This window comes from Maylandia zebra, linkage group LG2, assembly GCF_041146795.1.
Source record: "Maylandia zebra isolate NMK-2024a linkage group LG2, Mzebra_GT3a, whole genome shotgun sequence".
NCBI lineage: Eukaryota > Metazoa > Chordata > Actinopteri > Cichliformes > Cichlidae > Maylandia > Maylandia zebra.
In genome coordinates this window covers 39,610,253-39,625,564 of record NC_135168.1, presented here as the reverse complement: position 1 = coordinate 39,625,564, position 15,312 = coordinate 39,610,253, and the positions used below count along the sequence as shown (strand labels likewise).

The window sequence follows — 15,312 nt, the reverse complement described above, 5'->3', positions numbered from 1 at the left end:
AACTGACAACTTAAATTCCCAAGAAATTCACGTTTCCGTATTAGGTAGTGTAAGATAAATTGTGACGTCCTATTAAAATTGTTAAAAAAATAAAATAAAATAAAATAAAATAAAATAATGAACTGCATGAAAATATTTTAATTGGCACTGTAGCCCTAAAAACATGGGGTCCAATAGCCGTGTCTCAGCTTAAGAAAATCCAACATAGTTGTTATGTTTCCTGAAAGTGCTGTTCACATGAAGTGATGTCAGAGTTTCCTATTATAATTAAAAGTGTTAATAAAGAAAAAAAGGAATTAAATGAAATTAACTAAAAAGAAAGAAAATGAAGGAAAAGAAAATGAACATGCTCTATATTAAAACATTCCTAAACTGCAGATGTATTCAACAGTTCCTGAATTTATTTTAAAAGAAATACAAAAAAAACAATTCCTCGACTGTTTTCAGCTCACCATGAGACAAACCCAGCAACATCACTATCAATCCAAGCACAGCTTCCATGTCTTCTTGCTGTTCAGAGTGTGTTCATACAGTTTGCAGCATAAATAAAAGAAATGACTGATACTACACATCAGTCGGTGTTCACAAACTGTATGTGGAAAGGTGATAAAGGAAGTAAAACCAAGAGCAGAGACAAAATAACATCAGCTTCTTCTTTCCCACGTTTTGTTTCAGATTTTTTTTTTGTTTTTAATTTATTTTACAAACACAGGAATGCAGAAATATTAAGCCATATATGTATACACTTACAGTCTCATTTAAAGGTTTTTCTTTATTTTCACACATATGGAATTAAGCAGTAAACAAAAAGTGAACTAACTCAAAGCATGTTTTAGATTCTTGAAAATAGACACATGTGGAAAGGTGATATAGGAAGCAAAAGCAAGGGCAGAGACAAAATAACCTCAGCTTCTTCTTTCCCACGTTTTTTGCAGTGTGCATATGTATATATATATATATATATATATATATATATATATATGTACATATACTAGTATATGTATAGTATAGTATAGTAGATACTATATACTTACTGTGCTATGTGTGATGAAAAAAAAAACACAACAAAAAAAACAAGAGCATTGAATGAGAAAGTGTGTCCAAACCTTTGACTGGTAATCAAGTACTCTGCATTGTCCCCTCAGCCTTGTTAAAGCTAGGGCTGAGGGAACCAGAACCTGAACCTTAACATTACTGAAGCAGTGTGGCATCATGTTAACAAAGAAGGAAACAAAAGTCAACATCCAAAAAAGAGCCTGAAATTGTGTTCTTTGTATTTATGACTGCAGATTTAATCAAAAGAAATTTTTAATTTTTTAAATTCTACAATTAAAATACTAATAAAAATACTTCATGATGAGTTACGTTTGTTGCTTTGAATTTGCTGCAACGTCTTTTTTTTTCCTCAAACATTTTAAAATTTGTCTGTGTTGAAACTTACTGGCAGCTGACCCCCAGAACATTCCCTTGACCTTGCTCCTCGTCAAGGTCAGCCACCCAAAGTGTCTCCTAAATCCCCTGATCTCTCCCAGCCTTCATGTCCTTACTCTTTTGCTCCCCTCTTGTTTGAACGTCTTGTTTCTATCTGTCTTTGCTCCCTCCGCCCAACCAAGGCAGCATGAACTGTTTCATCTGTTGCTTTATATGTTGTTTTATCATTTTAGTTTTTTTTATTATGGGTGATTTTTTTGAATTGGTTCTTGTATTAATTCTTGTAGAGTCTGTTATTACTTACAATTTCTTGTATAAACTTGTTCCATGTAGAATGTATCTATCTATCTATCTATCTATCTATCTATCTATCTATCTATCTATCTATCTATCTATCTATCTATCTATCTATCTATCTATCTATCTATCTATCTATCTATCTATCTGTCTGTCTAGTTTTGATTTGTATTTGTTGAAATTGCTGGTTTTCTTTATTTATTTTGTGTTTTCTTTCTGTGAAGTTCACCTGTGTTCAGTGTGTCAGCTTTGGTTTTGATTCACTTCTTGTTTTATTTCTTTGGTCATCTTCTGTGTCTCATGTCTAGTTTTACTTCTTCTCTCTTGATTATTTTCAGCTGTGTCATAGTTTCTCTTCCATGTCATCTTCCCCCATTACTTTTTTGTATTTATACCCTCTGTCTTCAATTAATTCCTGCTATTATCTGCTCTTTTATTCACTGCATGTTTTTTCCTGGACTTTCTGGGATCCTATTCCTATCCTATTCCTCTTTTGCCTCCACAAATCATACAAAATAGTTGTTTTTTTTTCCTATTTGGAAATTAAGCCTTTAGTAGATCTACAATTTATGCTATAATCTCCATATTACACCATATTATAGCTATTTCTATAAATAAATAAATTATAATAAATCTGTTGATGCAGAAGGCTTCAAGAAAGGACAGATATGGCCTTGGCCATCAGGGAAACCAGGAGGCAGTACAGATTGAGACTGGAAGGATACTACAACAACTCAGATTCCTGATGCATGTGGCAGGGCTTGCAACACATCACTGATTTCTAACAGAGTAGCAGCAGGGTCACAGTCCGCTGCAACGCCCTACCAGATGAGCTGAGTGAGTTCTACGCTCACTTCGACACCCTCAACACCAGCCAACATAGAGGGATTCTACCAGTAGAGGCATCACAGAGCTCCTCACTAGTGATGGGAATTCCGGCTCTTTTTAGAGAACCGGCTCTTTCGGCTCCCAACTGGCTCTTCAGGTTGTTTTGTTGGTCTAATTAATTTATTATCAAAAACCATATAAAATTATGCAGAAAAGGAATTACTAATGTAAAAAAAATGTGGTTTTATTTATATACGTTTATATATAAATATATACAGTAGGCCCTAGAAACAAAACACCAAAACACATTGCTAGCATTAACTGAACTTCCAAAACAGAGCTACCTAGATCACTTAAATTACACAGCATATGTCTTTTGTTTGTGTATTTATACACAAACACTCATATGTATATATATATATATATATATATATATATATATATATATATATATATATATATATATATATATATATATATATATATATATATGTAACCAAAACATCACTACTCCTCACTAACTGTGACTTTGACTGAAGTATGCAAGGTTCTGATGAGGGCTAACCCCCAGAAAGCAGCTGGCCCTGACAACATCCCCGGCCCTGCTTTGTGGGTCTGCTCTTCAGAGCTGACTGAGGTGTTTACAGACATTTTTAATGTCAGCTGTGCCCACATGCTTCAAGTTCACCACCATAGTTCCCTTCCCCAAGAAGAACAACCTAACCTGTTCGAATGGCTATCGCCCCATCGCAATCACTTCAATTGTAATAAAGGAAACTTCTTCACTCTTGGACTGACACCGTCCTGGACTTCCTCACAGGCAGACCTCAGGCAGTTAGAGTTGGTACCAGGACATCAGGTACAAAGACAGTAAGCACAGGGATCCCCCAGGGTTGTGTGCTCAGTCCACTCCTGTACACCCTCTTCACCTATTCCATTCCCTTCCTGTGCAACACTTCCATCATTAAGTTCACTGACAACACAACCATCTTCGGGATGATCACTGGTGGAGAGGAGGCTGCCAACACGTGTGTCCTGGTGGCTGGAAAACAATCTCTCCTTAAATGCTGAGAAGACTAAGGAGAGATTGTTGACCCGAGAATGAGGAGTGACCAGAATGCCCCACTATACATCAACGAGACTCAGGTGGAGAGGGGGAACACCTTCAAATTTCAATGCACCCACATCAGTGAGGATCTCAACTGGACCCATAACACACGGGAGATTATCAAGAAGGCTCAACAATGAGTCACAACCTCCATCATAGTGTGGTACAGGAATAGCACCATTAAGGACAGGAATGCTCACCAGTGTGTCAATAAAATGGCACAATTCATCTGTGGAGTACCCCTCCCATCACTACAAGAACATTTACAACACCCAGGTCAGAAAAAAGGGCAGACAATGTCATTGGGGACTGCACCCACCCACAGCACACGCTGTTTACACAGACGCTACAGGAGTTTGAAAGAGAGGACAACCAGACTAAAAAACAGTTTCTATCCGCAGGTTACTGAATCATGACTAATTGTTGTTCACTAACTAATTATTGAACTGTGATTATCTGCCTCAATAACCTGACCTGTAAATTTGCAATTTTGAACATTTATATAAAATATAATACAACTTCATACAAAATAAACAATTTTAATATTTGTACATTCTGAATATCTTAACACTGTGACAGTGTTGCATAACTACTTACACTTATTCATTATTTTCTATGCTTAGAGTTAGAGTGGGGTTTTTTTTTTGGGGGGGGGGGGGGTTAATTAGTTGTTTATTCAGTTGCATGAAGGGAACTTGCAAAGTAAGAATTTCATGCTCAGCGTAACCATTTGTGTTTTGTGGTGACAAAAAATGTCTTGGATCTTGAACATTGAATATGTCATGCTGTCTCTGTTCTTCATTGAAAATGACAGAGTGACCAATATTCTGATTTTGATTTAGATTAAAATAATCATCACATCAGTGATAGCTGTTTATACTAATTTGTATTTGAGCACTGTCAAACTGCTCATTAGTCATTCTGGGGAAGGTGTTAAACATATTGTGAATTTATTTGCACTTGGAATTAGCTAAGAGCCACTTAAAAACACAAATCTTCGGTTTTCTAGACTTTGAGTTACCATTGTATTGATAACCAAATACAGCCAGAAAACTTGTTATTAATCTCTGGCTCTCTTTTTTTTTTTCCACTATGTGTTTTTACATCTCTCTGGATGAAGTCAGTTTATTTATCTCTGACTCTCTTCCAGAGTATGTTATTTGTTCTGGTTTCCTCCCCTAACTCCAGCCTGTCATAACATATGGCTACCCCTCCCTCAGCCTACTTCTGCTGGAGGTTTCTTCCTGTTTAAAGGGAGTTTTCCCTTCCCACTGTCTCCAAAGTGCTTGCTCATAGAGGGTCACATGATTGTTAGAGTTTTGGCTGTTTTATTTGTAATTTTCTTGGGTCTTTTCCTCACAATAGAAAACACCTAGAGGCAACTGTTGTCCAGGGTGAGACAACAAACATCCACAATGTTCAGCAAATACCTCAGGTAGCAGAAACCCAAGAAAGAGGAGGAACCATCATGGAAGGACAGTGCCCCTGCCCGGTATGTACCATCAGCAGACAGAGGAAGTGGCTGACATACAGAAATCGTACCAGTGGCTAGACAAAGCTGGAGTGAAAGACAGAACAGAGGCACTAATCATGGCAGCTCAGGAACAAGCTCTAAGATCCATAGAGGCTGGGGTCTATCACACCATGCAAGACCCCAGGTGCAGGCTTTTTAGAGATGTTCCTGTCCAAGATGCAAGCAGGCATACATGGAACACCATAACCACGTGGCCGGCATAGTATACAGAAACATCTGTGCCGAGTATGGCCTGGAAGTCCTGAGGTCAAAATGAAAGACACCAGCGAGAGTGGTGGAGAATGGCTGAGCTAAGACCCTGTGGGACTTGTACAGATGGACAAATTGGTGATGGCTAATCAATCAGACATAGTGGTGGTAGACAAGCAGACAAAGACGACTGTAGTGAAAGACAAAGTGATACTGAATGACAGCAACATCAGGAAGAAGGAACACAAGAAGCTGAAGAAGTACCAAGGGCTCAGACAAGAGCTCAAGAAGATGTGGAGGGTTGAAGGTAACAGTGGACCCAGTGATAATCGGAGAACTCGGTGCAATAACCCACAAGCTAGGCGAGTGGCTCCAGCAGATCCCAGGAACAACAGTTCTGTTCAGAAGAGCGCAGTCCTGGGAACAGCTAAGACACTGTGCAGGACCCTCAAGCTCTCAGGCCTCTGGTAGAGGACGCAAGCTTGAAGGATAGACCACCCACAGGGGCAAGAGGGGAAGATCATGGTGACATGTACATAAATATGTGACCAGCAATCTAATTAAAGACTGAGTAACAAGCAAGAAACACAAAATGTGTGCCACTGACAAAACTTTTGGAAACAACTGTAACGATTTTATGATTAAATTAAGGTGACGGCACGCTTCAAACATATGCAGAACAGATGTGGCTGTGGTTATACAATTTTGTCTTACAAAGATCAGCTCTCTGTTTCAGTACTTAAGATACAGTGGGGCAAAAAAGTATTTAGTCAGCCACCGATTGTGCAAGTTCCCCCACTTAAAATGATGACAGAGGTCAGTAATTTGCACCAGAGGTACACTTCAACTGTGAGAGACAGAATGTGAAAAAAAAATCCATGAATTCACATGGTAGGATTTGTAAAGAATTTATTCGTAAATTAGGGTGGAAAATAAGTATTTGGTCACCTCAAACATGGAAAATCTCTGGCTCTCACAGACCTGTAACGTCTTCTGTAAGAAGCTTTTCTGTCCCCCACTCGTTACCTGTATGAATGGCACCTGTTTGAACTCATCATCTGTATAAAAGACACCTGTCCACAGCCTCAAACAGTCAGACTCCAAACTCCGCCATGGCCAAGACCAAAGAGCTTTCGAAGGACACCAGGAAAAGTATTGTAGACCTGCACCAGACTGGGAAGAGTGAATCTACAATAGGCAAGCAGCTTGGTGTGAAAAAATCAACTGTGGAAGCAATCATCAGAAAATGGAAGACATACAAGACCACTGATAATCTCCCTCGATCTGGGGCTCCACGCAAGATCTCATCCCGTGGGGTCAAAATGATCATGAGAACGGTGAGCAAAGATCCCAGAACCACACGGGGGGACCTGGTGAATGACCTGCAGAGAGCTGGGACCAAAGTAACAAAGGTCACCATCAGTAACACACTACAACGGCAGGGAATCAAATCCCGCAGTGCCAGACGTGTTCCGCTGCTGAAGCCAGTGCATGTCCAGGCCCGTCTGAAGTTTGCCAGAGAGCACATGGATGATACAGCAGAGGATTGGGAGAATGTCATGTGGTCAGATGAAACCAAAGTAGAACTTTTTGGTATAAACTCAACTCGTCGTGTTTGGAGGGAGAAGAATACTGAGTTGCATCCCAAGAACACCATACCTACTGTGAAGCATGGGGGTGGAAACATCATGCTATGGGGCTGTTTTTCTGCCAAGGGGACAGGACGACTGATCCGTGTTAAGGACAGAATGAATGGGGCCATGTATCGTGAGATTTTGAGCCAAAACCTCCTTCCATCAGTGAGAACTTTGAAGATGAAACGAGGCTGGGTCTTCCAACATGACAATGATCCAAAACACACCGCCCGGGCAACAAAGGAGTGGCTCCGTAAGAAGCATTTGAAAGTCCTGGAGTGGCCTAGCCAGTCTCCAGACCTCAACCCCATAGAAAATCTGTGGCGGGAGTTGAAAGTCCGTGTTGCTCGGCGACAGCCCCAAAACATCACTGCTCTCGAGAAGATCTGCATGGAGGAATGGGCCAAAATACCAGCTACTGTGTGTGCAAACCTGCTAAAGACCTATAGTAAACGTTTGACCTCTGTTATTGCCAACAAAGGTTATGTTACAAAGTACTGAGTTGTATTTTTGTTATTGACCAAATACTTATTTTCCACCCTGATTTACGAATAAATTCTTTACAAATCCTACCATGTGGATTCATGGATTTTTTTTCCACATTCTGTCTCTCACAGTTGAAGTGTACCTCTGGTGCAAATTACTGACCTCTGTCATCATTTTAGGTGGGGGAACTTGCACAATCGGTGGCTGACTAAATACTTTTTTGCCCCACTGTATGTTTCCCCTTTCTTTAGCTCAGAAATGTCCAGTTGTTGAATGTTGAAAGCAGAAGTAAAATGACAGCTCCTCAGTTAATATGACTATAGCAATGTTCTTATTGGTTAACGTTTTCACACATTGTTCTGTGTTGCTGATTTTTAACAAGATGCATTGCAGGCTGTTGCTGACTGGGTGACAGACACGTAACAGAGAGGAGTCATGAAAGCTGTGGTTGGACTGCTGGTGCTGCTGGTCAGAGTTTCTCATGGTGAGTTTGTTTCAGGTTTTTTCACTAAAACTTTATTTTAAATGATTTATGACATGCTTTGCAGAAATAAGACAAAGTGCACGCAATAAAAGTTTTAAATGATCCTTTATTGATTAAAAATAATCTTGAATACTAAAATACTGAAAAGCATTTCCATATTAAATGTGTACACATGCATTTCACACCTCCATCTATTTCTAATGAATTAAGTAAAGTGTGAGGAAAAAGCACGAGTTCAGAAAAGTGTGAATCAACAGCACTGTATAAACTTATTTTATTACAACCTGTACACATGTAGTGCCTTTTTGTGAATACTGAAAATGACATTGATATATATTAACATTAAAACCATCAGTTTCACAAACAAAACATCTCAAAAAGCATTTTAAGATTTAAATGATGTATGAATGGACACTGTGATGATACGGTGATGATGATGATACATGTTGAAGGTATCTGACTACTGTGAAGTTGTCATTTTTCGAGTACAGTAAGAATGTTTCCACAGAGATACTAATAAATGAGACTCTTTATTAGAACAGGCTCACCAAGGTTGGAGATACGCCATAACATAGTGCCTGGCACAGGGTACTGAAATATCTATCCTGAGTGTGGCCTGGAGGTCAAAATAGTATATGCCGCTATAAGTTGTTGAGAATGACCAAGCTAAGATCCCGTGTGATGTCCTTACAGACAGACAAACTGGTGATGGCTAACCAATCAGACACTGTAGTGTTGGGCATCCTGTAAGAAGGCGGCGGCCGTAGTGATAGATGTAGCAAAACCAAGCTATAGAAAGATCAGAAGGATTGGAACACAAGAAGCTAAATTAATACCAAGGGCTAGAGACGATGTAGAAGGTGAAGATAATGGGGAAGGTGGAAGATGCGGAAGGTGACAGCCAGTTAGGGGATCACAATGTCATTCCTGGATTAGTCATCTGAGATTACCAAATGAGCACAGTTGTAGGAACAGCAAAGATACTTCACAGGATGCTCAAAACTCCCAGGTTTCTGGTAGAGGCCTAAGCTTGAAGGATATATTGCTATTGATATATATCACTCACCCACTAAAATCATTGAATCCAGAAGATACAATCACTTCCATGGCCACAGGTGTATGAAATCAAGCACCTAGGTATACAGACTGCTTGTATAAAAATTTGTGAAAGGATGGGTCACTGTTAGGAGCTCAGTAAATTTCAGCATGGTATCATAATAGTATGCCAATTTTCAAGTCCAGTCATAAAATTTTCTCACTAGTAAATATTCTACAGTCAGGTGATTTTAAAAAAAGTCCAGGTGATTGGGAATGACAGCAACTCGGCCACGAAATGGTATTTTATGTGAAATCACAGCACAGGTTCATCAGGTGCACAGTGTGCACAGGTCACCAACTTTCTGATATAGACCTCCAAACTTTGTGTGACCTTCCAATAGCATAGAGAGCTTCATAAAATGGGTTTCCATGATTGAGCAGGTGCATCCAAGCCTTACATCACCAAACACGATGAAAGCAGTCGGATGAAGTGGTTTAAAGCATGGTGCCACTATATTCTAGAGCATTAGACATGTTCTCTGGAGTAACGAACCGCCCTTCTTCATCCGGCAATCCGATGGATTAGTATGTGTTTGGAGAACTCTACCTGTCTGACTGCAATGTGCCAAGTGTAACGTTTGGCAGAGGTGGAATTGTGGTGTTTGGTTGTTTGTTAGGAGTTCAGCTCAGCCCCTTATATCCAGTGAAAGTTAATGCTGTAACAACAAGAAACTTCTTTACCACTAGGGGCTGCCAATAGTTAAAGAAATAGTTTTGACATGGTAATATTACTTTGACGTTTAGGTTAAAATCGAATAGTAAACACTCAAGCCCAGTTTGGTTTAACTGTATGTAGCTTATGATTATTCTCTCATGTAAATTTATTTCTGTAAATATTTATTTTTCTGTTAACACTTGACTACTTTTTGTCTTAATCAAACCTTGTTTAGCGTGAATGACAAATTGTTCCCTCTCCCTCTCAGTCCATCACATCTGGATTATCTTTTTTCTTGAAGGCTAAAAGAGGAAGAAAAACTGATACCTCTTTCTTTCTTCCTCTCAGCATGTGAAAAGATAATTTTAACTTCAATAAAACCTCACCTCAACAGTTTCACACGTTCTCCTCTGAGGCTGATCACTAACAGGATATATTGAGACCTGTTCACGCTTAAGAGACAAAGAGATAAAAATGCAGAACATGGAAGTTGTATTTAAACTGTTCTTGATGTTGCTCGGAGTCTCTCATGGTGAGCTACTAAACTTTTTCCATGTGGTGCCTCAATGTTAACTTCTATATTTTATTTATGTTTTGTGGCTACGGGATCCACTACAGCTAATGAAACATGTATTTTTTTTTCAGTTGAGGGCTTGTTAAACACATTAACAGTTGCAATATTATTTAAGTAAAGTAAATGCAGACAAACTGATTAAATATTATTTAAATATAAATATGCATATCAAGAAGTAGATTGGACATAGCACTATGCTGGCAAAAATACACATTTTAATATTAGGTATTTTGAATCATTTTAAAATTATTAGGGTCTTCTTCACAAACGAAGGTAACAACTTCTTTTATAAACAATTTTATAATTACTGAGCTTTTTTTTTTTCTTTTTCGTTTCTTTTCTTTTGTTGTAAAAAGGCACAGATGAATTGCAGCATTTAAAACATTGACAACAGAATACTAAAGCTACAGCAGCTGTTCTACAAAAGACAAATCAGCTGAAACGTCACTGTCTTTCAGTGACAAACCTGTATAATGCATCTGCAAATACTAAATGATTTGCATACTGTGAACTGAGACAGACACACAGTAGCCACAAAAGTGCTATTTTTGATTTAGGTTAACACTTGCATGCTGCAGATGCAAATGTTTACCTTCTAACAGAGACTGAGCTCTCAAAACTGTGATATTATTTTTTTTATTTTCTTGACTTTAATTTTTTTTTCTTTTTTGCAGGTGTGGAAACTCACTGTGATGGCAGACAGGATAGAGCTCAGTGTTTTGGAGTTTTGGGAGGAAGTATAGACATACAGCTGATGAACGGAACCTCAGAAATACATAAATACAAATATTTAAAGAATTCATTAGTACTACTATATGTGTCAGACAAACAAGTTCTGTCTAATACCATAGGACACAGATCTCTCATTTTCCACGTTAATGGAACATTTAGGATCAACAACTTGAGCAGCAATGACAGTGGTATTTATACCCTTCAAACCTTTGATGCAGCTGCAAGATCAACAGGCGAGTGGACTTTACAGTTGTTTATTCAAGGTAATTATTTTCCCTGTTCGGAGATTAAGAATAGATATACATCTAATAGCAGCATATATGTTCTTCATTTAAAATAACAAGAAATGACCAGGATCCTGTTTTACTACCAAAATTCATCTGTGTTTCTCTCAGCTCCTGTGTCCTCTGTCCTGCTGGTCTCTGAGTGTCTGTCCCAGGGAGAGAGGAGGGTGTCCTGCTCCTCTAAGGGAGGGGACAGTCCTCAGTACAGCTGGACTCTGGATGGACGCACACTGACAGATGCTGAGCTCCTTTCTGTAAATAATGAGAGTAACATCATCACTCTGAAACAGCACGTCTCAGGACGTCTGGTCTGCTCAGTCAGGAATTACATCAGTAATGTCTCCAAAGAGGAGAGAATATCTACCTGTGGTGAGAGAACATTGTGATAATCACAAATATGATCATTTGGTCATTTTGTCTTACATACACAATCTGTTTTTGCTCTCAGGCTTCATTTTCATTAACTGCACTTCTGTCAATGGGACACAGATATCAGGGTGGGTGCATGAAGCCAATAAAACCCTGTGTATTAAACCAACAACACAACTAACACGAGACCCTAAAATGATCACGCAAACTGCTGTGACTGAAGGGACTGACAGAGTGCCAATTGAAAACCCGAATGATATCCTCAGTCCAGCTTTCAGCAGTGCTCAGCTGTGGTACATTAGTAAGTGGAAAATTAATTCTACTACAGTAGATCTGTTAATGTTCTTTTCGAATTTGTTCTTTCTTAATAAAAAAGTGTTTTCTGAATGGTTTGGTTTTGTGTCCTGTTAAAACAGGTATTTTGTCACTGATCAGTGCTGTTCTCTTAGCGTTCCTAATTTTATTAGTTGTGGGTGTAGCAGTCATCTGGGCTCAGAGAAAAAAGCAAAACAACAAACCTACAAAACAAAAAGGTAAGAAAATTCCTGTTGTTCTTACTCATGTAGCTCAGACTGCCTTCTTACATTTTTTCTAAGATTCGAGAAGGTTTAATATCCTTTTGATTTTATTTACAGAAATACACACAAATATTGTTTCTCACCAGCCTCTACCTCTACATTTTTGATTTGCTGCCAAGAGTTTTTAATTCTGGCATATGTCAGTAAAATTTGAGTGCATCATTTATCAGCTGGCTTTAATACAGTAACGAGAAATGTGAGGAAACAGGACTGAGCACTTTTGTTTAAATCTTATAAAAAATAAAATTCAAATTCAAATTTTATTTGTCACATACACAGTCATACACAGTACGATATGTAGTGAAATGCTTAGACAACTGCTCGTGACCTAAATAAAAAAAAAGGCTATGAATAAGATAGGAAATAAATATGAAAAATTAAAAAGGGTAAATTTAACTAGGAAGGAATAAAATATAAATTAAGGTTAAAAATGAAATAACTGTACAACACAAATTAGAATGAAGGGTAAATTTAACTGGGAAAGAATAAGATAAAATATATAAATTAAAGTTGAAAATAAAATAACTGTACAACACAATACACAGTATAGAACTATATAAGAATGTATGAAGAAATATAAATATATACACAATAACAGCAGCTGTACAAGTATTAACTGGAAATGAAGAATATAGTGACCAGTGTTGTGCAATCCACATTATGTCTTGTGCAGTGCAAATATGCTTAAAGTGGTTTAAGTGATGAAGTGAAAACAATGTCCAGAATGTCCAGTGTGTGTGTGTAAGAACTATATGTGTAGGTCAGTACTGTGTGATTGAGAGACCGTATCGCCTGCGGGAAGAAGCTCCTCCTCAGTCTCTCTGTGTTGGTCTTCAGGGAGCGGAATCGCTTTCCTGACCTCAACAGAGAGAACAGTCTGTTGTTGGGATGGCTGAGGTCCTTCACGATCTAAGTTTTGTGAAAAGTCAAACTACTCAGTCACTGTAATAATATGTTTGTGTTACTCCTTCTTGCTACAATATAGATGAAGAAGATGATGAGGAAGTAACCTACGCTGATGTCAGGGTGATGAAACACCGGGAGAAGGAAATGGAGCAAAAATCGGAGGTGGAGTATGGCCAAGTCAAGTTTTCAAAGCGACCTCTGTACACTGAACCTACAGAAGATGACTGTTTGTATGCCAATGTTCAAAAATCAGATGATTTGAGTGATCATTGCTTTTATACATACTGCACAACAGAGTGAGACGGTGATGTCAAGATGCTTCAGGTGATTCAGAAAAATACAAACCATCAAAGCTCATATTGATTTATGGATCTTCTTTACTTTCACTGCACTTCTCTATCACAACAGAACATCAGTACATCTATTGGAGCTTATATTTGTTTTGGTAAATGGACTGGTTCTTATATAGCGCTTTTCTACTCATCTGAGCACTCAAAGCGCTTTACACAACTTGTGCATTCACCCATTCACACAAAGTGCTTCATAGCTAACATTCACATACTTCGATGGATGCATCTGAGAGCAATTTGGGGTTAGTATCTTGCCCAAGGATATTTGGCATGTAGATAGGGGAAGCCAGGAATCGAACCACCAACCTTCCGATCAGTGGATGACCTGCTCTACCACCTCTGCTACAGCCACCCCGTTTATTTTATCACCAAAATATTTGTGTCCCACTTGTGAATGACTATTCTGCCGCTTGGTGTTCCCACAGTACAATCATCCTGTACCCTGTGCTGAGAGAAACACACCCAGATGTCTTTTGATCTGATTTCTTTGTAGTCGTTAATGAAAAAGTGCAAAATACACATATCTGGTATTGTGTGAGATATATCATATATATATATATATTTTTTTTTTTTCAAAAAGTGTTTAATTTAAATGTTAAACTTGACTGATGATTTTCTAACTGAATAAAAGATTTTACATTAATATTTACCACTGTCATTCTTGCTCAGATTACTGATCCTAAATGTTCCATTACTGGGGGATAAAAAGAGATTTATTTTCTATAATATCAGGAATAACCTCATTATTTCTTAAATCTAGTATTTTTAATGAATTCTTTAACTTTTTTAAAGAATTCTAGGTAAATGTTCACACTTCATCCCAATCCTGTCAGCCATCACAAGAAGTCTCCTAACTTACGAACAAAAAAGTAAACAAAACCACAATTGTCATCATGTAAAGGTAATATTGGCATATTTTTACCCAAAGCAGAACTTGTACTTTTGTGGTTTCAGCCTGTCTGACTGTGTTTTTGTAAAGATGCATTTGTTTGTGTGCAGAGGGCATCACTGTGACTGAAATGCATCATTCAAGCGTTCAAAAAGAAAGCTAATTCATGTGTGACTAAGAGGAAATCATTCATCATCCATATAAAAAAAAAAGAGCTTTTGAGACTTAATAAATATCCATATTTCAGTACTTTAAAAAGTAGAATAATGTTAAGGACTGTCTCTGCACAGTTTCCCAGCATCCATGCCCTCACAGGAGCACTACAGGAGGAACAGTACCATCTGGTGGCATGCATTTAAACATCTTTTCCACTCAGCAAGCCAGTGAGGGTATAATAGAGACTGCTAATTGAATGACATACAGACAAAACAAAGCTTCATCACTATTCACTCTTTGTCAACTCAGCAGGCAGCTCTCAGCTGAGCTTCTTTTGCACAGCTACAAACAGGTTGTGCCAGTTTGTAGCTGTCCTGTTAGTGAACAGATTCATGCCCTGTGACAGACTGGCAACCTGTCCAGGGTGTACCCTGCTTCTCACCCTAAGACAGCTGGGATAGTCTCCAGGCTCTCCGGGACAATAAATATGATGCTAATGGTGTATTATCAGTAAAGACATGCCTTTCAGTGTTTATCTAATTTCATATTAATGACCTACAAAAGCAAACTTCAATACAGCAGAACTCTGCCAATTAACTATTCTCTTGATGGACTCGACACAGCCAGATTTGAGGTGTGCAGGTCATCAAAGCTCCAGAGGTGCCAAGTCAGGCTGGCTATAGTTCCAATACATTACAGACAAAATCTCTGACACAGTCTGATACATGTC

At 38.4% G+C, this 15,312-nt stretch overlaps 1 protein-coding gene across 1 annotated transcript; it reads left to right on the top strand.

Moving 5' to 3' along the window:
• Window positions 1–11,396: 11,396 nt before the first annotated feature.
• LOC101487627 (uncharacterized) lies at window positions 11,397–14,043 on the top strand. Its single transcript, XM_004571733.5, has 4 exons — window positions 11,397–11,703; window positions 11,783–12,004; window positions 12,120–12,236; window positions 13,267–14,043. The coding sequence occupies exons 1-4, from the start codon at window positions 11,397–11,399 to the stop codon at window positions 13,485–13,487; spliced, it is 867 nt and encodes a 288-aa protein (XP_004571790.3). The 3' UTR covers window positions 13,488–14,043.
• The last annotated feature ends 1,269 nt before the right edge of the window (window positions 14,044–15,312 follow it).

What these genes read in the sequence shown, in the direction of transcription:
- LOC101487627 (XM_004571733.5), top strand. Translation starts at nt 11,397, where the DNA reads ATGACCAGGATCCTGTTTTACTACCAAAATTCATCTGTGTTTCTCTCA. An exon ending in GGAGAGAATATCTACCTGTG is followed by an intron (nt 11,704 to 11,782) that starts GTGAGAGAACAT and finishes TTTTGCTCTCAG; the next exon opens with GCTTCATTTTCATTAACTGC. An exon ending in CAAACCTACAAAACAAAAAG is followed by an intron (nt 12,237 to 13,266) that starts GTAAGAAAATTC and finishes GCTACAATATAG; the next exon opens with ATGAAGAAGATGATGAGGAA.